Source organism: Falco peregrinus, chromosome 4, assembly GCF_023634155.1.
Source record: "Falco peregrinus isolate bFalPer1 chromosome 4, bFalPer1.pri, whole genome shotgun sequence".
NCBI lineage: Eukaryota > Metazoa > Chordata > Aves > Falconiformes > Falconidae > Falco > Falco peregrinus.
Genome location: NC_073724.1, coordinates 52,895,908 through 52,918,370, shown reverse-complemented (window position 1 = coordinate 52,918,370; position 22,463 = coordinate 52,895,908). Strand labels below are relative to the sequence as shown.

The 22,463-nt window shown below is 44.6% G+C and overlaps 1 protein-coding gene across 2 annotated transcripts in view; it reads right to left on the bottom strand.

Moving 5' to 3' along the window:
* NPAS2 (neuronal PAS domain protein 2) overlaps window positions 1-22,463 on the bottom strand; it is a 107,868-nt gene that overhangs the window by 45,224 nt on the left and 40,181 nt on the right. For both annotated transcript variants that reach the window (XR_008746988.1, XM_055802737.1), the window contains exons 2-4: window positions 9,645-9,698; window positions 4,499-4,647; window positions 1,218-1,309 (exon numbers count right to left, since the gene is read on the bottom strand). Coding sequence is in view for 1 of the 2 variants with exons in the window: in XM_055802737.1 (XP_055658712.1) it covers window positions 1,218-1,309; window positions 4,499-4,647; window positions 9,645-9,698 (295 nt within the window). In the remaining variant the exon portion in view is untranslated. The remainder of the gene's footprint in view (window positions 1-1,217; window positions 1,310-4,498; window positions 4,648-9,644; window positions 9,699-22,463) is intronic.

Sequence of the window (22,463 nt, the reverse complement as noted above, 5' to 3'; positions counted from 1 at the left end):
AGGAGATCCCAATACCCAATGTTGTCTTGAAGGGCATGGAAAATTAGAGTAGCAAGAAGGTGATTTATAAGCTGGGAAACTAAAATCAATTGTTTAAGATTGTGTGGCATACAAGGAGAACCAACAAAGGCCCAGCCAGTCAAGACAATTGCCAATTTATTGCTATCTGAGGGAAATATTTCAGTGCAGGCTGAAGGAGTTACATATGTAAAGTTCCTGTGCACTGAGGTAGGAATGGGCGGCCGTCAGTGCAGTGGGAGCAAAGCCTCACTTAACACTGGGCCAGGGGAGTCTCATCACAACAAACTGCAACAGCCAAGGGACTGCCACCCCCTGGGCGCCAGCAACGTGCCCCAGCTTTGTGCCACTCCTTGGTGGGTCAAGCTGCTTCCCAGTATCCCTCCCTGCCTGCTGCCAGAGCCTGAATTGTGCCCCACAGTCACATCATTTGTGGGAGGAGGAGGACACTGCGGGGCCATGCAATCTCCATGTGTTTAGTACAGGAGAAGATCCTTGCTAAAGAAGGTTCTAGTTGTTACTGAGAGAGAAAAATACATTTTAGCAGCTCATTTGCATTTCATCTCAAACCTATATAAACGACATTGAGTCACCTCCCTTTAAATCCCAGCTAGCATTAAAAGCATCTATGGTATAATTTAAAGGTGATTTAAAAACTATCGTTGCAAAATAACCCTGCTCCCTGTTGGAATAAGAAGTGTTTGATAAGGCCTTGAAAATCATTAGAATGGAAGTATTAACTGTATCAAACCAAGAGGAGCTGTCAGGTTTTATCTGCTCGTACAGCACCTAGCACTAGAGGGACGTGGCACCGTTGCCTTTTAGGTGATAGTCTTGCATAAATATTAGGTAATAATAATGCCTTCCAAGAACAGGAGAAAAACTGCCACGTGCCCTTTTCCTCACCTCTGTTTGTAAAAATAAAATGCAACCTGTGATTTGAATCTCTCCCCTGGATTGCATTTCTTGGGAGTCCCTGTGCAGCTTTGCGGGCTGTGGCAGCATACAGTGCAACAGCATCGTCCAGAGTGAAAAGCAACATGTGGGGACTCTGTCTCAGTGACCAGCTCTGCCTGATGGTCAGCTACAGCAGTACTTGAAACCTCCCCTTTTGGAACTGCAGATAACATTTTATTGTAGATGCATGAGCATTTCCATGACTGCTAGACAAAATTAGAAAGGTATATATGCATGCTCACCTCCAACATCAACTGGGTGAATTCTTCATTGCTGAGAAATGAAGGCTTCCAGTCCTGCTGAATTTCAGAGATCTCCGTCTGTGCTGAGACTTCTAAACAAACAGAACATTTCAGGTTTTTAAATTCAAAGAAACTTTTTTCCTGCAAGACTATATATGAGTTGCTACAAAAAGAGAGAAATCGCCTTTATATTCAAAAATTGCATTTTTTAAGCATGGGGTTTGCATACAGAGACAGTAATCACTATCTGAACTGGGCCCAATCCTGAAATGTTTTCCTCATTTTTAACTCGGCTCAACTTGAACTGACTTCAGGGGCAGCCTGTATCCACATAGCGATCGGCCTCAAGCAGCATTACTGGGGTATGGATGAAAAGATAAAACCACTTTGCATTAAATGAATATCAAGGCAAGGCTTAGTATGTGTCAAATAGATATTTACAATTTACAGCTTCAAAATTAGGCTTCCAGAGAGCTAGGGTTCAGCCTACAGCTTCTGTGCCCAACAGGGAGCAGCAAGAGAACTCCTTCAGAGGAGCCCCGAGGGGCTGTGACCCCAAAGAGCAGAGCTATTGCTCTATTCTCCAAAACACGAGTGAGACCTGAGCATTTGCAGCAGCCTTACACTGGTGCTGTGGCCCTTGCTCTCTCCCGTGCCTGCTGCCAGCCCCCTGTTGCAGGGCAGCCCAGGGAAAGGGAACGGAGCACCAGCATCTCACCCCGAAACTTGTCTGGAGGAGAGGGTCAGTCTCTGAAACACCTGCAGCAGCCTGGGGATGCTCACTCCCCAAGGGCTTTCCGTGGAGGGGTGCAGGCACACTGGTGTAACAAGTCACAGCTTCACACTGCAACTGGGGACTGTGCTGGGGACAGCTGGATGTGCATCCCGGTGAGCCGTTTCCTTGGAAAAACAGCCACTCACATCAGCTCTACCTGAGTCAGACAGGGTTACGGGAGGCTGATCTTATAATTCAGAGAGACTTCAGCTGGTTTTGTTTGCTGCTCGCTCCACTGGTCTGAGTGCTCCCTCATTCAGCTCTAGTAGTGAGGGGATGCTGAGTGCAGCCTGTCTTCTCCTCTTGGCACTGCCTGCTAATTAATCCTATTGATTAACACTTCCAGAGCATGTAATACCCAACACTCCCTATTCAGAGCACACAGGCAAACTGGCCAGAGAAATGCAAAAGGCTAAATGATATTAAAGACAGTAAATTTTTACCAGTGCCTGTACATATTGTTGCCTAGAAAGAAATCAAAGCCTCCATTCAGGCTTTATTAATGGAGATGCAGCCCTGTGCTTCTACCAGCTCGTTCAACTCACTTTCTGCACTGCTGGGGGCTGTCACTGATAGCACGGCGACTCTCCACAGCCCCCATGGTCTTACACAAAACCAGATAAGGAAAAAGAGAGATCAGCCTGTTAGATTTTTATTATATAGTTTCAGAATATAGGATACTTCCAGCAGATGCATAGCTTGGAAAAGCTTGTGTACACAAACCAGCAACAGTTAGAAGAATTATTTGAGAATTGGGAGATTCTGTGCTTTATAAAGAATGAGGCAGTTTATGAAGAAAAAAGTCTGAAAAATGACCTCCTCCTCCGTTACGACTAAAATCTTGGTTTAGCCTACTAAATGAAAAGGAAATACGATTGAATGAACCAGATCCAAAGTACGCTGAAGATAATCAACATTTTTAAACACTGATGCTTTGTATTATATTGTGGGACAACTAATCTAGTTTAAAAATAGATAACATTTGCTTTTTTTAGCAAGTGCACGAGAACCAGTCACAGTTTGACCCAATTGCTGTGGAAGGATTTGTGACTGTTGGCTTTCTTTTACTGAGTTGTTCTTCCAGAAATGAAGCTTTTCGGAGTAAATTATTTGGGCTATCGGCTACACTTATCTACACTTATTCAAATCTCATGTGATTGTTCTTTGCTTGGCTTTATAATTGAGCATATTCACATCCTCCTTTACTCTGCCTTGGGCAGCTAAAAAAAAAAAAAAGAGATATGTTATTACTGTCATTTTTTAATAGGTATACACAATTATTAAACTTTGAGGTGTCCTGGTCTTGCCCTCCTGTATGAAATCATCTTGTCTGTGGCAGAAATTCATTTAAAGGAGAAACTGCGCTCTAACAACAGAACCACTGTAATTATTTCGTCTATAAGTTTGACATTTGTGACTCTGTCATGTTGGGAGTCATGATATGAGAGTTTTTATGGTCTTTTCTGTTTCACCTAGAGCTCTCCAGGGAGTGTGGGCAGGAGGTACGGGATGAGCAAAGGCGAGCCGAGTGATGTGGTACATCAGCTCAGAAGACCCATTTCTGCTTTGTAGGACCAGGGGCATTCCCCATGGTTATCCACTGAAGCCTCTTCCTCACAGGGGCAGAGCAGAAGAGCCCCATTTTAAATTAGTGCCCTGATTTTTAAGGGATTTATAAGGGAGAAGCATTTCAATTGTCTGCTGCTGACGGATGTCTGTGCATCAGTGAGCCCACAGGGCTCTGACAGAGCCCACTGACTAGAAACTAGACTGACCAGACTAGATCAGCAGGGTCAGAAATCTCCTCTGCCCTCTGTAAGGATACATTTCTAAGGGATTTAACTGTCACTTCTGTGTGCATTTTAAAAAATAAACTCCCAGCTTTCCGAAGCTGAACTTTACTATTGCAACTGCATGCTGTGCAAATGTGACGTAGCTTCTGCTTGTGCGAACTGGGTGATGCACGTCAGCTATCTGTGGATGCAATTTGCTGAAGCTGACTTCAAGAACTGGGGCCTTTTCTGGTCTGAGTTTTCGGCTCACCGTGGAAAATTGAGTCCTACACAGTCCACTGTGTAGCAGGGGGGCTGAACAGATTGCTTCTCTGCATTTTTCTGCAGAGAAGCTGGAGCAAATGCTTTGTTCTTCTGCTCAGAATATTGCAGATTTCAAGGAAGAAAGTCTTCCCTCTGGCCCCAAATCTCTCTTGTTCAAATCATCTCTCTTCTTCATGTGTGCTGCAGGGCACTGCTGCCCTCCTTCCCTCGGTTCCTGCCTTCTGCCCCCTTCTCTAGTAGGTTGAGAGACAAACCTCAACTAAAGAGCAGCTGCGGAGACGGATTTGGGCAGCACAGTGCCTGTAAATGATCTTTTTTGATGAGACAGAAAAAAAAATAGCTTATGTTGGCACTTTTAGGCCCCTTGAGCCATTCTGATGATCACTGAAGGAAACAGGATATTGTAGTAACCATCTGGCAAATGTATGAAGAGCTGCAGTAAATCTTACCATTGTGTTTCTGCAGAAAGCCAATGACTTTTTCCAGCACAGTAGTTTTGTCCATTTTGCGAGTGTTGCCTGGAAGCATGGAGCTGAGCTCTTTGATGAGAACATTGAACTGATCGCGCCTCTTCTTCTCCGACTTGTTACGCGAAGCCCTGTAGATACGAGGGGAAAAGAAAGATGAGCAGACCAAGAGGAAAAAACCATCATGTACCTGCTATTTCCAATGTATACACATAGAAATTAGCTTGCTGTGTGCCTCAGCATGTGAAGATTGACACTGTCAGTAAAATCATTCACAAACAAGAAGTAACAATAACTGTAAAATCATCCATAAGGAAGAGTGGGAACTAGTAAAACTATGGGTCATACCCACTTGTGCAGTCCCAACAGGACAGAGGGACCCCAGTCCTGCAGCTCGGCCATTGCGCTGGGGCTGGGTCCACCTGGAGGGACCTGCCCACTTTGGTCACAGGTCCTCTGGCTACCTTCAGGCTGGCTTAGAGAGAAGAATTGGGCTGTTGTCTTCCAGTCATTAAGATCAGGGACCTGAGCAGAGGTTGCTGCAGCTCCAGTCTAGTTCACATCCCACCTGGTTTAGTCTCCTTTCCAAGGTGACAAGGGCAAGCAGGAGGGAGGGCATCATCACGCCTCATCCCAGCATGAACTGGGTCTGTAGCTGGGATGTGTTCCCAGACCTGGGGGCTCAGAAATGCTGGCAGGGGGCTCCTGCTTGCCCTTAATCTCTGTGTGCCACTGGGCAAATTGCTTAAGGTCACAATGCCCCAACTCTTTAGATGTAAAATGGAGACTCTGCAGCTTTCTTTGCCAACCTTCTCTGTTCAGCTTGCAGACTCCTCAGAGACAGCCTGCTTCTACTACTGTGTTTGAAGTGCTTATAGGAAGAAAGGACCCGATTTCATTTCAGGTGTTTTGGTACCACCATAATACTGTCATTAAGGCTGTTTATAATCTTCTCGGCTTGTGCACTTTGATTTTTTAAATTATATGTCAACCTATACATGAGCAAGTGTTTTCTGAATCGTTCCCATGAATATGACAATCATTCTACTTGGAGGCTATCACCTGGACTTCAGTAACCATGTGAAAATAGAAAGAAATATAACCCAGAAGATTTGTTTGCTCTTCTGAAAGGTCCTCAAGCAGACAAGATTTGCCTTGTTAATTACAGAAAGATCTAAAAATCTGGGTACATGTAAACAAGAAAGAAAAGCCAAGAGGTCGGTTCTCACTCTGTGTTTCTCGGTCCCAGCTAACGCTGCTGTTCCTCATATGCAGCTCTGGATGCACACTGCTGAAAATCAGAGCAGAGTTTAGCCCAGCATCTACGTCCCCTCCAAGGACTGGGACGGTGGTAAATATTTTCAGCTGAGAAATCAGTGCAGAGGCTTCTGGATGTTACTACTGACAGAGGGGTAATTTTTGTTTGTCTTGCTCTCAACCCTGAACACACTTGGAGACACACTGGATAGAAGCCAACACTTGATTATTTTACAGCTTTGAACATAAGAGATCGGGTGGATACTGCCTGACTGATTTCAGCCTGTTCTTATTACAGTGCAAAAGGCTGTCAGAACAAGACGTGAAAAGCTCCAGCCTTATCCTATTGCCGTACAGTTCAAGGGGACATTAAGAACATCAATGTTTTACTTCCTCATAATTCAATCCTCAGTTCATTTCAACCTTAAAGGGTCTCAACTTCCCTGAAAATAAAATAAAACATCAACCATCTATAGGGAAAGTGTTGCTTTTCCCAACATAAAGATGCCTTGACAGATATATAAAGTATCTATTTTTAACACTTGATATTTTATTCAGAAAGGAAATATAAAAACTGCTGTAATGAAAATAACTCTACCAAGATCTGAATCGATGAACACAGTAACATCTCAAAAAGGAAAAAAAAAGAGAAAGAAACCTTCATAATTAGGTCGTCTAAACTGTCCCTGCACAGTTGTAAATGCTTTATTCAGTCCAGTTGTAAATGTCTTAAATCATGTAGTTTTCATCACTTCCCTTGAAAGATTATTTCCTAGCCTTGTTTACTTCATTGCTAGGGCATATACTTTACAGTAAGCCAAAACAGTCTCTGTCTTAATTCCATACCATTCATCGCAGTTCTCCTCTTGCCTCACTACTCAAAAAAAAAGAAAAAAAAAAAAAAAAGCAGCATATCTAAGGGGAAGAAGGAGACACAGTATGAATAAAATCTGGATTTTTAGTGAATACAGCTAAAGGCAATGCAGGACAGCCTGGATTCAGAATGATCAAAATCACCATTTTAACACATGTTATAAACAGCCATTTTTATACTCTTACGTATTTGCTGCTTGTTGTCTTAAAGAGAGACTGATACTTGTTGACTAGTAGCCATTACATCTTGATGATTTTCAATGAGATGTGATTTTACACTAAATTTCATACTTCTTTTTGCTGTCCAGTGGGATATGTTATATATGCATCAAAGCAAGTAACCATACTGCATATCTTCATTCAGATTTTTAAATTTACTTTTTATTGGAGTGGAAAATGGCAAGCAGCAGTCCTCATTTATTAGCGCTTTGCCGTGTTTCACTTCAAGCTGGTTTTAGCTGGAATTTGGAATTCAGCTGAATTGCAAAATAATAATTTTTAAATAATTTACTATTAAAGCAAACTAGAAGAAAAGCAGACAGAGAAAAAAGTGCACAAAGTAAGCTTTTTGTTTAAAATTAATAAATCTACAAAACAAAATAAACCCCATCCAACATCAAAGAATTGAAAATGAAATCATGGTTCTGGTCTCCAGAAGATCAGAACACCTCAAGGAGGTCTTTGATGTTCCCAAGTGTGGTGCTGTCATATCCACATTTCAGTCCTTGGGTCTTCAGAGTGAAGTAGTGCCTTGGGGAGTCGCATGATGCAGAGTGGGGCTCAAAATAACCAGCATCCTGAAGGAAGAGCTATACATTGTGGCCAAATACTGAACACTTGGCACATGGGTGGGAGTGCAGGTGCCTGTCCTTGGGAGAGGATGGAACCTCTTCTCATGTCTGTGTAATACAACCTGTATGTGCCTAATAAATCACAGTAGACAGTGAACGGTCTGCGTGTGTGTCTCTAACCTGAGAAATCCAGGTCCTGGCTTGGGTCCATTCCCAAAGAGTTAAATTCAGAGATTTCCACTCTCACCTACTTTTAACATAGAAATGAAAGAAGAGGACAATTTTTTTGGCTTTTTCATCTGTTCTTGTGTTTCTCAGGACTGAGGGACCTAGTCCTTACACCGAACAGAAGAAAACAAAGAAAGAGTTTCACCTGTGGAATGGGACAGATGAAAAGTCCTCAGTTTTGAGGACACAACAACAAAAATGTTCAGCCAATGGCTTCTCCTAAGTTTGACTCTCTTTAAAGCTTTGGAAGAAAACCTATAGCTTTTACATGAATCTGAACGGCTTTAGTATAATGTGGTAACTTTAGACCTTCATGAAGCCTCTCATGACTCCAAACTTGATTTCAAATTTAGATTTATTTATAAAAAGCAAAATGTAGTTAAATTACAATTTAATGAAGCAATTTCCTTTTTTCATTTTCAAAGTTATCATTTTTTTATGCACCTTGATAGAGGCGTGCCCCAGGGTATGACAGAAATTCCTTCCAGGAACAAACAGCATGCAAGTCATACCAGATGGTGATGACAATCGCTGATAGGGAGGATACGTGGTATCCTATTTTTTTCCTATATGCATTCATTTAATGTGTGGGGGGTTTTTTGAAAATAAAAAAAAGAATTAGCACACAAATAATCAGGCCTCGAGCACGTGAAGCAGCAATGCAAGGTGGGCTCCCTTCCCTGCTCCCCCTTCCCTGCCCCCAGGGCTCCGGGGCAGTGTGGCACCTGTCGCTGTGCTACACCCTCTCTGAAATGCCACCTCCTTGTGATGGGTGGGCAGCGGGAGGCATCCCCTCCCCGCACCCACCTGCGTGGTTGACAGAGAGCTGGGCAGAGCCATACCCCGCATGGGCCCTGCCCTGGGCACGAAGCCCCCTGTGAAGAGCAGCAGCCGCCATGGCGCCGGGGGCTGGCAGACCCCTGGCCTCAGCAGATCCCCCCTCGCAGGGCTGAGGGGAGGCAGTCGCCAGCATGTTGCTCCCGGTAGCGAAGGCAGGCCTTCTGCAGCCTGAGCACGCACACATTAAGAGGAGGGAGCAAAGAAGAACAGTTGAGCTCGGCTGCAGCCTGCGCTGACCTATATTGGTGAGAAAAAGCTGCAGGGAGGAAAGAAGCGGAGAAGGAATCAAAAGAGATGAAACTGGATCAACTAGTTGTGCCTGGACTGGAAATACTCTCATTAGAGGAAACCAAGGGGAAAAATGTGGACAACCCACAGCTCCCTCTAAAGCAATTAAACTGCAGGCTGCGGTATTGATAACGCGTCCAGAAAAAAAAAACCTCAAATGCTTCCAAACAGTTTTTCTGCAGATGCCAGTCAGATCTGGCAGTTATTAAGAGTTTTATTGCTACAGGTCGCCTGCCTTGAAACACACCCTTTCCCTCCCCACAAAGCATTCACAACAGTTTCCCACCAACCGGGACTTGGTGGTGGAGTGCAGAATGTATGTGAATAAAGGTTTGCGCCACTTTAAGGCTGACACAGCACTTCTCATGGTCTTTCTCTGCTCTGAAGGTAACTTCTAGGAGTTTTCATTACTGTGAGATAGGCATTACTGAATAAATGACCATCACAATAGGGAAAAACCCTCACTTTTGTAATTTTTTTTCTTTTGCAAAATGTATTTTGTAAAAAAACCTCACATTTTTATACACTTGAGAAGCTCAGATGATGTATTATAGCAGCAGGAGTACGTTGTTGGTTCTTCAGTTCTCGTGTTCTGCAGTAATGTGAAGAAAACAATCAATGCCTTGGCTTTTTTTATATTTTCCACAGGGAACATTGCTACATTATTTCCTTCTTACAGGGCAGCCAAGAATAGGAATCTGTGAGATGGCAGTTTTTCAAGTTGTGTTTGGCTGTATTTTACTCCCTCTCTCTTTGATTAATTGATTATGGATAAAACAGCTTCTGCAGCAACAAACAGTATCAAGCTCATCGCAAGTTAAATGGAGAGTTATGAAAGAAAAAGTGCTCACCTCTTTGCCCTGTCTTTCTCATCTTCATCCATTAGATTGTCTAAGCAGTTTTTTCTGTTGAAGGAATGCAAGAATCATTATGAATTGTCATTTCGTTAGCTCAACTTGCAGGTTAATCTCAGAGTCGCTCTATTTCATTTTAATAACAGAGTGATGATATCCAGGTCAGATAAATGTGTCAGCAGTGCTTTATGCCACAGTCCTTGATTTTAGGGAACATGCACTGTGGATAATGTTATTCCTGAGTGTCATGCTAGCCTTAGGGGCTCCAGCCAGTGATCAGGGTTCCCAGGCACAACACGATGCACCAGTACAGTACAAAAAAAGCCACTTCTAGGGGAATTTTTTTCCTGTGGAGGTTACTCTCTGCAAACTTGCAGGCTGGATGAACCCTGGGATCTGCCCAAGCTGAAAAGGCATTTTCAGCACCTCCGTGTTCCCCCCAAGACCATCCCCAGTGCAAGAGTCGGCATCACTGATGCCTCTGACTTCTCAGGTGGAGCTTCCTACTGGCAGGCTCTTCATCCTCCGCTGTGGGCCCTGACCCGAAGGCAAAAGAGACAGTAGTAACTCTACCGAACTACATCCCAAATTCAAAGCGTCCTCATAAATCCCACCGCTGAAGCCACACTGTGAAAAAGCCCTCTCATAGCCCAGACAGTGCCTGCCTGGCGGTGCCGGCACCGAGCACCAAGACTGCACCATCCCCATCACTCTTTTTGCTGATCTTCACCAAAACATTGTGACCTGTCATCAGGTTTGTAGGCCAACTTCTCTGGCTGTTTGAGCTGTAAGGAGAAAGTACTCTGAGCACAAGATATTTTCATAAAGCCACAAAGTAAAAGGGGATAAATTAAATTTGTGTAGGCAAGGCGAAGGGAAAAATACAAGAGCAGCCCGGCTGAAGGCTGAGATCCTCCGAACCACGTGTCACCAGCTCACTGCCCACCCTCCTTCGCTTCATAGCCTTATGTGAGAGCGATGCTTGAGCTGTAACTGCTTCAGCCTGAGGAGGAAGGCCTGCCGCCTCTCACAGCACCTCATGCCCATGTCAGGCACAAAAGCCGCACGCTGCTGCATCCCACACAAATATTTGTCAAACTGGCAGCACAATGCCACTGCAAACACTGGATATTGTCAAAGCATCCTTTTCAAAGTCGTGGTGTAATGACAGGCAATGATAACTCATTTTCAAAAATCACTGCTTCTCATTTAATGAGTCCTCAACAAGTAAGGCATGAATAAAATTGGAAGCGGGAAGGAGGGAAATGAATTGCTAGGCATTATTTAAGCCCATGGTATTTTCCACATATGAGTCACACGGAAATTTGCCTGTTTAAAGAGCAATTTAGGAAAAAACAAGAGTAAAAACTTACTGATAGTAAGAAAGTGGATAAATTCCCTCCTTCTGCTATTAGTTCTCTTACAGCAATATTCCACCTGCTCATTACTCAACAGTTAGCTAAGAATATGAAACTACCCTGTAATTTTTTATCAAATACAAGAGTAATGAGGAATTAAAGCCACAGGTCACCGATTGGAGGGTAAAACTACTACTCCATGGCATTCAGCTTGTTGATGGAGGAGCATTAATAAGAAATATGATGGCTGAGGGACTGGCTTTTTTAGTCATAACTGGCAAACTTAAGTTGCTGAATTCTATTACACAAAATAACATAATGCCATGTAGGTTTTAGATGTTTTTTTCAGATATTTATTTGGCCTTGCAAAACAGTCAAGTCAGCCATATCACAATCCTTATTTTCAACTAGGAAAATTTATAGACCCTGTTAAATTTTGTTTACCAGTGTTTTACAAATACTTTAGGTAGTTATTTATCCAGTCCCAGAATCAGACTGCTAGCCCAACAAGTGTGTTTTCAAATAATTCAGGCTAAAATGTAGTGACAAAATTGAGTGGGTTTTGTTGTTACTTGCTCACTTATTGCCGCCAAAATGTTCACCTACGTTATTCAAGAATAAAGAAGGCATCAGTAATATGGCAAAGGTTAGCATGTAGGATTTTGCTGTCTTTCTTTGCTAGACCTTTGTTCTGTTGCAGGCACCCTTGTTGAATCTAGGCTATGACAAGCAAAATGGGGCAGTGTCAGCAGAAGTCACATTGTCTGAATCCCTGGAGGTCTTCCTCTGCTGCACCAAGGTCTCCTCTGGTTGTAACAGATTCCCAGTAGAAAGCAGGAATATGGGAATGAGAGCTCTGGGTGGCTCTGAGGAAGGATGGGAGTGGATGGGGCAGTCAGCATCAGTGCTGCTCAGCTCCAGCTGTTCTGGGGAGGCACAACGTAGCTGATGAAAAGGGGCTTCCTACAACTGTACACTCTAAACCATGAAGGAATTACACCACTAGGAAGCCTCTACCCTTATGAGAGAGCAACAGGTCTAACTGGTCTGTTCTGCCAAAGATTTGGCTAGATCTGTAAAGCAATTCGTGGCCGGCATCCAGTAAACAAGGTTTCTCACTGACTGACATGAAATTCTGGACCTGCTGTGCTGTTGCTAGTGTTAGACAATATCTAATTGTCATTTTGCTTCTGTTTTCTCACACAGCAAACTCTCCAGAGCATCGTAAGCATTGCTAAGAGCGTTTGCCAGTACATATGTAACATACGAAATTAAAACTGTTCTCAATAAAACAGATATGGCAGAGTATACAACTGCTGCAAACCAGCACTGCCATCCCTCTCCTGAGCCACAGCAGATGCTGGCTTACACCTGCAGGAGAAACCCATGGCATGGAGCTTAGGTAGGTGCTTAGTGCAACTTGTTTGGTTTACATTATCCCCTCAGTCCCTCAGCTGGGAGGGTCCCAACTAGCAAACTGGAAATCTGCTCTCTCGTCCCCATCAGTGCCTGGTTTAGGAGGCAATTCTGGCTTGTTGCAATGACAGAGGCAGGCAGTAAATGCCATGGCTCTGTGCTGCAGTTCCCTTGCAAAGAGGTGACACAAAAAAACAAGTGGCGTGAGGATTTCTCAAAATTTGAAGGATCCTTTCCTGCTAACAAAGAGAATTTGCAAACCTAGGAGTAACAACACCACATGATGTGACTCTTGCGATGGCGTATTCAACAGTGATGGATATGCTTGGAGCTTCATTAATATCATTATCAACAACAAGTGAAGACACTACCCCTCAAAAAGATAGGAACCACCTGGAATAAGGAGGAGTAAGCTCACATACTCCCATCAGGGTGGGACAGACACACAGAAAGACGCATACCCACAAGCAGGGAAAAGTGGCATTTTGGAACCAAAAGACTGTCTAAAACTGTTAACCATGTACCCTTGGCTGAGATGGAGAATTATAGCACAAACGTCCCTGCCACATTCATTCATACAATGACTAGTTTCTTGGGAAAGAAGCAATTCAGGCAGAGTGCCAGCTCGCTCCATAGACTCTCCAGAAGAAAGGTTGCACATGTTTATTTTGATACAGTCCATTCCCAGTGGACACAGAGCTTGCACTATAGAATTCATCTGGCACTGATCACCTTACCCTGCACTAGAAACATGTCTTTTAGTGAGTTAAACTACTACTTTTCTGTGTGGGTGAGGTTGGTTTCTCTCCTTCCTACCCTACTACTCATAAGGATATGCTATAAAATGACTGACACGCAAATGTAAGTAATCAGCTGTTGATTTTCCACTAAGTTGCCATGTGACCAGCTAATCTCAGTTCCTACAAATCAGCCTGACATTTAACAAGAATTTTTAATCAAACTCATTTAACTCAGATGAATTAAATCAGAGACGTAAATGTCTTTTAGAGGTCCTGGGATGTGCCTTGGGAAGCATGGTGAGAAATCACAGTGTTTGCTCCTCTGGCCCTATGTTTGGCAGCTGGGGGGGAAGGCCAGGCTTTTCATCCCCTTCCATCTCTGGCATGGTGGGGTGTCTGCATCCACCACCCTATAGGCCTGCTTGGGGCATTCAGCCACTTGTCCTGTCCAGGGCATGCTTGGCCCTGGGGAGAGGGGTGCTGCCCACCATACCCTGGTGTTGCTTCCCACTGGCTACAAATATACCTGAGCCCTGCCTTGGACCTCACCCTCAGACCATTTAGGATGCTGGTACAATACCACCATCATAAGTAAAGGTGATGATATTGCACTTGGAGAACAATCCTCTCACAGACGGTGGATGAGCAAGGGCTGTATGGAAAATCAGATGCTGGGAAGAAACATCTTGAACTGGCAGACCCTCCCCAACAACCGTTATCTTTGTGAAGAAGGAAGAAAAAGAGCAACAGGGTGGAGGGTAGACACGCTCCTGTACCTTCCAGACACATTGCTCAGCATCCAGTGCCCATCTCTGCTGAGTGTGCTTCTACAAGATACTGAGCGGTACCTCAACAGGGAGTAGTTACTCTCTGGATCCCTCTTTGAAGGGGATGAAAGAGGCTGTTAGCAAAGAGCTTGGTGTTATAAAGGAGGCATGCGGGTATGTCCACTGGTTCAGAATTTAAAAGTCAGATCCACCCATGCATGACATCCCATGCATAGTGAGTAGGATCCAAGCCATAGGAAGAACACACTGAAGGGGAGTACAGGCTTTGAGCACGAGCCAGAGGGACAGTTTCTGGTCACCCACTAGCACAGGGGACAGTGTAGCTGGGTCATTGCGCTGGCACCGCTGCCATGTCTCCTGCCCAGGTATGATGGGCAACGTCTGATGGGCACTGTGGTAGGACAGTGGCATTGTCCCATGGGTGCTCCACAGCATGGGTTAGATGGACACTTGCCCACACTGGGAACCACCACTGTGGCTTGGCACTAGCAGCTCTACCCCCTTCTCAGCTAAGGCAGAGCTCTGAAACAAAGTAAACCACACTAACAAATAAAGTATTTCCCTTCCAAGCCTTGCTGGGGGACAAAGGTTAGCAAATGGGAAGTGGCAGGAAAGGTCACAGGGTGACGGGCAAGAAGTGACTATGACCATTTTAAATGCCTTATTCCATGTTTCTCTGATGTGGATGAAGCACTCAGCTATCCCACCATGAGGGGTATGACGTGAACACACAGAAGAAGGATTTGTATAAACACAAATCAGAATAAACAGATCTACAGACACATCAAACTGGACTGCAGCCCTCCATCCTTATTCTTCAGGTGTAAACCCATGAACTGTTACAAGAACATGCTGGAGTCCATAACAAAATACAGCACAATCCCATCCACAGCAATCAAAACAGATTTATCAAAATGTAAACAGAGTAGCCTTAAGAAAAAGACAGTAAAAAATCACTTTCCTGGTGACATACATTGTTATTTGTGAAGCGACAGTGACTTTTCAGTGGCAGAATGGCAGCCTGTGGTTACCATGGGTCATGTAATGCTGTGATTGTTATGGGAATTACTGTTTTTACAAGTAAAGGGAAAATCCAGTAGCGTGGTAAGTGTCCAGCTTTAGAGTTGTGACTGGTTTTGCCTGACAGTGTGCAGCTTAGTCTTCCTGCATTCAGTAGATGACTACATTTTGTTTACACTAGAGAAAAGGTTGTTCAGAGATTTCCAAAAACAAAAAGAAGAAAGCTTGAGAAAATATTGGACTTCATGAACCCGACAGGTTTCTCCATGTTTCATACATATGTGTACAACGAATCTTTAGATGGTAATGGGCTTAAAGCAAAACAGACATTAAAAAGTGATCTGAATGTGGACAATGAAAATGATGGAATTTGACGTAAATTAATGCCCCCCTCTTCTGAACTGGGCATGGCAGGGAGATGCTCACAGGTAATGCAGCTGAGTATTAGGAGATTTTGATGAAGACAAGTAAAGTCTCAGAGCATATTTTGGCTTTATTCTGTATAGTACTCTCATTTAATGGGAAGAGGTGTTCTTTTTTGCATGTCAGAAACCTTGCATCTCTTGCTGTGTGGTATTAGCTTCCCTCCTTTACCCTAGTGCCGGCTGAATTTTAGTGTGTGCAGCCTGCGAACCCTCTATAGATGTGGCAGAAGTTGCATCAGTTTAAGTCAGGAGTGAGATGGCTGACATCAGCAGGGCTGTGCTGGAGCGCGGCCAAGGTAAATGAGAGGCGTCCTTTATCTCCAGCTTGTGAGCAGCGCGTAAAGTTTGTGTGGCGCATGGGATATCTGATGAAGATCGGCACATACGTGCTCATTATCTTCCTTATTATTATTATTATTATTATTTTTGTTATTGTTATAGAATGACTAAAGCCATTCAGACTTCAGTGAACAGGCTGAGTGAATCCCTGGGTTCAACCACTGCTCTGCTCTCCCCTCGCACGGCTGGAAACAGAAAGGCAAACAAATTAAACTAACATTAATCAGCAAAGACTGCCATCTGTATAACTCGGAGCACTTCTCCGCGTGCCTGTCCCCTTCCAGCAATGCTAAACAGGATTAGCCTTCCGTGGGCGGATGGGGAAAGTAGGTCAGTTCGGTAACATCACTGCGTGCGATGAATGGAGGAGGATGTGACTGCAGTGGTCTGCTGGCAGCCCTCTCGCCTTCTGTATATGCACGGAGACGAAGCACCTGGGCTTGTCATGGGGTGCACGAGGCGGCTCAGGTCTCTGCATCCCTGCATGACGACACCTGCCACTTACAGAAGCAGGGGTTTTGCAAAGCCTGGCTGGTGCGTTGCAATTAATGGGTGCATTGCAACAAGGAAACTGAGGCACGGGGCAGCTAAAGGCTTCTTTATTACTAATTTGTGCACAGCCAAACATTTGTCAAAGTTTATGCATTAGCAAAGCGGCAAGGGATGGTAAATTACCCGTTGGAGGCATTACCCTTCTGTATTGACTTTACTGGGTGTATAGGGATGGTGGCTGGAAAGCCAAAGCTCACCTAATATTGACACTTGGAGGGCACGTCAAGGGCAAAAAGAAGAGTTTCTGCTGCTACATCAGTAGCAAAAGGTTGAACGAGGGAAGTGTGGGACTGCTGCAGTATTGGGGTGGGTGGGGAGGTGAATTGGTCACAGCAAACACAGGTAAGGCTGAGGTACCACCGCCGCCTTTGCTGCAGCCTTCACCAGCAAGGTCCCCCAGGTCTCTGTGTTGGAGGCAGGGTCAGGGAGGAGTATAAGGACCAGCAGCGGGTGAGGGTCAGCTCAGGGAACTTGAGGGAGCTTGGGGGAAGTTGACTCATACAAGTTGATGGGGCCCGACCACCTGCCCCCATGGGGGCTGGGAGAGTTGGTGATGTCCTTGCTAGGCTGATCATCTTTGAGAGGCTGTGGAGATGGGGGAGGTCCCTGATGGCTGGAGAAGGGCAGATGCTGGCCTTCAAAAAAGCCCATAAGTGTGATCCAGAGAGCAACAGGCCAGCCAGCCTCACTTCGGTCCCTGGGAAATCAATGGAGCGAGTCCTCTTGGAGGACACCCCTGGGCACATGAAGGGGAAGGTGATCAGAAACAGTCAGCATAGATTTACCCTGAGTAACCTGACTGCCTGCTATGATGAAATGACAGGGTCTGTGGATGTGGAGAGAGCAGTGGACATCATTCACGTCAGCTTCATGCTCAAAGGCAGGGCTGTCGTGATGGGGGAGACACAGAGAGGCTGGAGGAAAGGGCTGACGGGAACCTCATGAAATTCAGTGGGGACAGCTGCCAATTCCTACATCTGGGAATTAAGAGCCCTGGGCTCTGATATAGGCTGGAGATGGACTGGCCAGAGAGCAGCTCTGCAGGAAAGGCCCTGGGAGCCCTGGCAGGCAGTAGGCAACGTGCTGTGCATGGGCCAGCGGTGCTGTGCATGGGCCAGCGGTGCGCCTTGGTGACGAGGCTGGGCACCAGCACCCTGGGCTGCAAGGACAGGACCATAGCCTGATCAAGGGAAGGGATTGTACCCCTTGACACAGCACTTGTTAGACCACATCTAGGGTAGTGTGTCCAGTTTTGGGGCCCCCAGCACAGAAAGGGGCCCCCACACACTGGAAGGGGCTCAAGCAGAGAGCTCACAACGTGGTGGGGGCTGAAGCTCTTGCCTCATGAGGAGGGGCTGGGGTAGCTGGGTTTGTTCAGTCTGGACAAGAGGTGGCTTTGGGGACACCTGGTAGTCCCCCCATTGTCTAAAAGGGGTCGATGAGGAGCCAGAGCCGTACTCCTCATAGTGATGCAGGATGGGAGAGTGAGAAATAATGGGCATAAATTGAAAGTAGAGAGGAGAAACTTTTTTCTCCATGAGGACAGACAGTGGAGCAGGCTGTTCAGAAAGGCTGGTGCCATCCCCATCCTTGGAGGCTGTCAAGATGTGACTGAGTAAAGCCCTGAGCAGCCTGGTCTGACCTCAGAGCTGGCCCTGCTTTGAGCAGGTTGGACTGGAGACTTCCTGAGGTCACTTCCAGCATGTGACTGTCCTATGATTCTGCATCTACTAGGCTGGCTACCACCAGGAACATCCTAAGCATATCAGCTGCACTGAATTAGTTCCTGTATTATATATGTTCCTGGAATCTATTTTATTATACTTTTGCTCTTCTCTGCTACAAACAGCTTGTGTGCTGTCTCCCCTACGCTGACATCCCTCCTGCTTTATAAACCTGCCATCTAGGAGAAAAGAATGCAAGATACAGATCTTAAAGTTGTATGTCTGTATGTCAGGTGTCTGTCATGTCACTTTTAGATGTTAATTTTTAAAAAATACTCACTTTATGATAGAATTAGCAAAAAAAGATGAAGAAAAATGCCTCTCATGAGAATGGCCCTTGACTGTAAAACCTGCTATTCTCTCTACTTCTCATGTTCTTAATCTGTTTTAGGTCTTTATAAAACTTTAATCCTTATAGCATCAGAAGTTCCAAATGTAGAAAGACTTTAACACGTGCTTAACTCTATACTGCTACACGAAGTCACTTATGTATGTGTATCTTTGCAAAATCCAGGCCTAAATATGGAGGTAGAGCAGCACAGATTATTTTGTAACTATTAGCTCTGAAATCTTCCCTTGAAAATGGTCTCAGTTATAAAGTATTTTCAGTTGTAAGAATCTGTTAAAGTTTATTTGCTTCTGCAAATATTCAAATAAGTAGAATAACGTAACAACTGACGTATGATCTCATGGTCAAATGCTCAGCCAGTGCAGGCAAACTGACAGAATGTGCAAGTATAACACTATACAGATTTATTTGTCCAAGACTCTAGCATTGTTGTTTTGTTTGGCATGGACTACCTGGAAAACACCAACACAAAGCAGAAAATCGGTCTTTTTCAATGGGACTGTTGTCAAAGTCACTCTCTTTTTCTGGCAGCAATAGTCTTGACAAGATCCTTTTAATCCTTTTCATCCAATTAAACAGGCTACAGTGACACTGGAGCAAAAAGCAAGATGGCCAGAAGCTGACATAGGTTGGTCTCATTCCCCCCACTCGTTTGTTTGTTTCTTTCTTAACCATTTATGGATGGCTTTTGAAGAGTCAAATGACTCTTCTTTTAAAAACTCTGGGCCTTGGAGTAATTTGCTAACAGCAGAAAAATCTGCTCCAGAAAGGAATTCTGCTTTTTTGACAGTGCTGTTGATTAATTGCCATGATTTACACCACTGGCGGTGGCGTTGTCTCCGTACATAAGATGCTGAAATGGAAGGCCATTCATTTCTGTGGAGATTTCAGCAGGAAAGCAGAAGCTAAACATGAAACCAAATTTCCTTCTAGTTTTAGGCACCTAACCTGGTGTGGCAGCTCCCTTTACATTGAGCAGGACCTGGAGTGAAGAACTGGCCTCTCTCAGTGTCCTTGCCTTCTCCCCGCCTGGCTGGGACCTTGGTTGCTGCTTCAACCAACAAGAACTGGTGGGCTCAGCTCCAAGGAGTGGGCTGGGATTTGAGCCAGACAGTGAGCGCTCTCCTTAGCCTTCCTCATCCTCATGGGCATCCCCGTGTGGTGACACCCATGGGGACTCAGCTGCTCTGCCACTGATGAAGGTCAGAGGTGGGAGGTGGGGAGATGAGACCACCCCTGCAGAGAGCCTGCAAGAAGCAACAGCTTCCCTGCCTTGTGCAAGAGGCAAAGCTGTGGCCTAAATCTGCTGCTGCACAGGGTGGGGTAGAGGGAGGGGGGAATCCTTATACAATATAAAGAAATACAGATATCAACACCAATAATCCCATCACTTTTGTGTTAACAGCTTGATAACATATCTGCTTGTAACTCACACACTGCACTAAATTTTCTGTTCTATAGTAACTATCATATCCCTGTCAGCAGAACTAAATATTTAATCATCTGGGGAGATGAATCATGAAAAGCTGGTTTTGGGGAGATATTTTTAAATGGACATTTTGTTGTCATTTAATTTTGAGAACTTGCTGTCTCCCTCTTCTCAGGAGGAACCCTGCACGCCTGTGACCATACACACTATTGCTCTATAGGTTTGCTGTCTCCCCTGCAGGTGAACCATGTGACCTGTGGGTTTTAAAGTTGTTTCTGACAAGACCAAGGTAGGAGGGTCCTGTCCACTCAGGGTTTGGCTGGGCACCCCTAAGCCTAAAGACACAGGGAGGCCAGAGACACACAACCTGCCTGGTTGCATGGCCCTCTGTGGATGAATGCTCTTCAGCTGCGGTCCCCAGTTTTCTGTCTGAGCCCATAAACCCGCCAAGAGTTTAGACACAGCATCAGACCAACGTTGCACCTGTATTTTGCATTGCCTCAAGTGTTTACACCCTTGAGTCCCTCCTCTCTCAGGCTGAGCCACACTCCAGCTGTGGTGCCGGCAAGTCCTCACTGATGTGTGAAGTGCTGCTGTTCATGCTACCAGTGGTTCCCATTTTTACAATGATAAAGTTTCTCCAGCATGATGTAAAATTCAAATCAGGTTTTACACAATGAATCTCTAAGGAAAAAGGATAATTATTAAAGAGCTTCATTAGTGCTTTGCAATCTTAATTATGATAATTATATTTTTGTAGCTAATATAACTGAACTCCTGCTTTTCAATCCCATTAATGAGCATTTTTAATCCTTCTCCTACTGGGCCAACAAAATCATAATGTTGAACTTTATATTTACACAAGGCACTATTTTTAATAAAAATGATGCACTGTTTACTTAGCATTTTCATCCCCTTTTATCTGAAATTTGAAGGTGCACCTTACCCCAAGGTGCAAGAAATAAAGAGGAGCAAAGATGAATTCAGCATCTTGGCCTCAGTTTCCCTTCCTGGCAACAACAGGGCACATTCCCTGCAGTAGGATGGCAGCTGTCCCTTGGAAGCACAGATTTAAATCCCTTTCCCTGACCAGACCAAGGGCTGAGCTTCACCCACCTCTGGGTCACCATATCCATTTCAACAAGACCATGCGCACCATGGGAATAGGCAGTGGATGCCACGCACTGCATGAAACAGACACTTGCTAGGTGGAGATGGTCAAGTGGCTGCACAGGACTGCTCTGCCATACCAGAGCAGTCCCATGGGAGACTGGGGGACCAAGGGGTCACAGGAGCCCTGCTGTGGTGGCCAATAGTAATTGATGGTCAGGGCCAGGAGAAAAGGTGGCAGCTGGGGGAAAAGGTCAGAAGAAATCTCAATAAAAAAGAAATACCATTCATCTGGTGTGTGAGCAGGAAAATGCACCTCCCCAGCCAGCTACTGGAAATCTTGGAAAGTGCCAGCAAGTGACACCAGTATAAACGGTCTTTTCTGAGTACAGTTTATAATCCCTGATAAAGTAGAATTCGCTGCTGTGTCCTACATTATAAACCACCCACCACCACCCAGATGGACTAGTGGAATTTTTTCATGAATCTGTTTGCAGCCAAATATTTTACAGTTACTAACAGAGAGAGAGAGAGTAAAAGATCAAAGAGGGAAGAGCATACAAATTCAGATATCTCAATAAAGAAATTTAAACAATAAAGCATATATTGAATATTATCTGCCCATTAATCTCTGGAGTAAATTCAGAAAACTAATTAAAAGCTTCTACACAGATAAATGATAAGCTTCTTTATTCAATGAGCTCAACATATGAACAAACAGAAGTTTGTGTTGATATCATCGTTATTAGCAATTGCATTAAAGCAAATGATTTTTGCTGTGCTACTGGGAAAACAGTGATTTGAAAAACAAAATGCTAAGAGATGAAAAATTCAAACCTTTACTGTACTGAGTGTGCCACATTTCCTGTTCTTTTTTTTTATTTCAGGTAACAATAACTTTTATGGGTCAGCATGACAGAAAAATAAGACATGAAGAAGAGAAAACAAACTCAGTGCCTGTACAGAAGCAGGAAAAATCTCTGCATAATCATCTTCCAGTTGAAGACAAGCTTTAACAGGCGATATCACCTCCACGCATGGGAAATTCTCTAATTCATCAGTTCTTACTGAGCCGTGTGTCCCTTCTTCTGCTATTGGCTTCAACATTCACAGGGGATTTTGTCTGAATTTTATAGGGAGGTTTTTGCCTCCTCAACCGTAATTGATGGATGTTCTATTTTTGTGGTGTAACACCGCTGTCTTGCGTGACGTGGCGTGGCGATGCTGCATGGGGAGCTTGCAAGGCAGCCAGCCTTGCTCTCCCTCAGTGCTCCAGGAATAGCCTGGGTCCCAGGCATCCCTTTAGACAGGTGTGACCTGAAAAGGGGGATCCTGAAGAACACTTAGGATAACAAATTTTGCAACCTAAGCTGTGTGCTCAATTTCAATGCAGAACCCGAAATAAATAATTTCAATATGTAGTCAGTCCGTCCTGAATCTGAATATTGAAACTGATCTGGCTCCAGAATTGAGATAACCTCCCAGGGACCCTACACAAGGAAGTAACTTGAAAAAGTTGATTTTTTTATCTACAGTACATTCCAGTGACCTGGGACTGATTAGCAT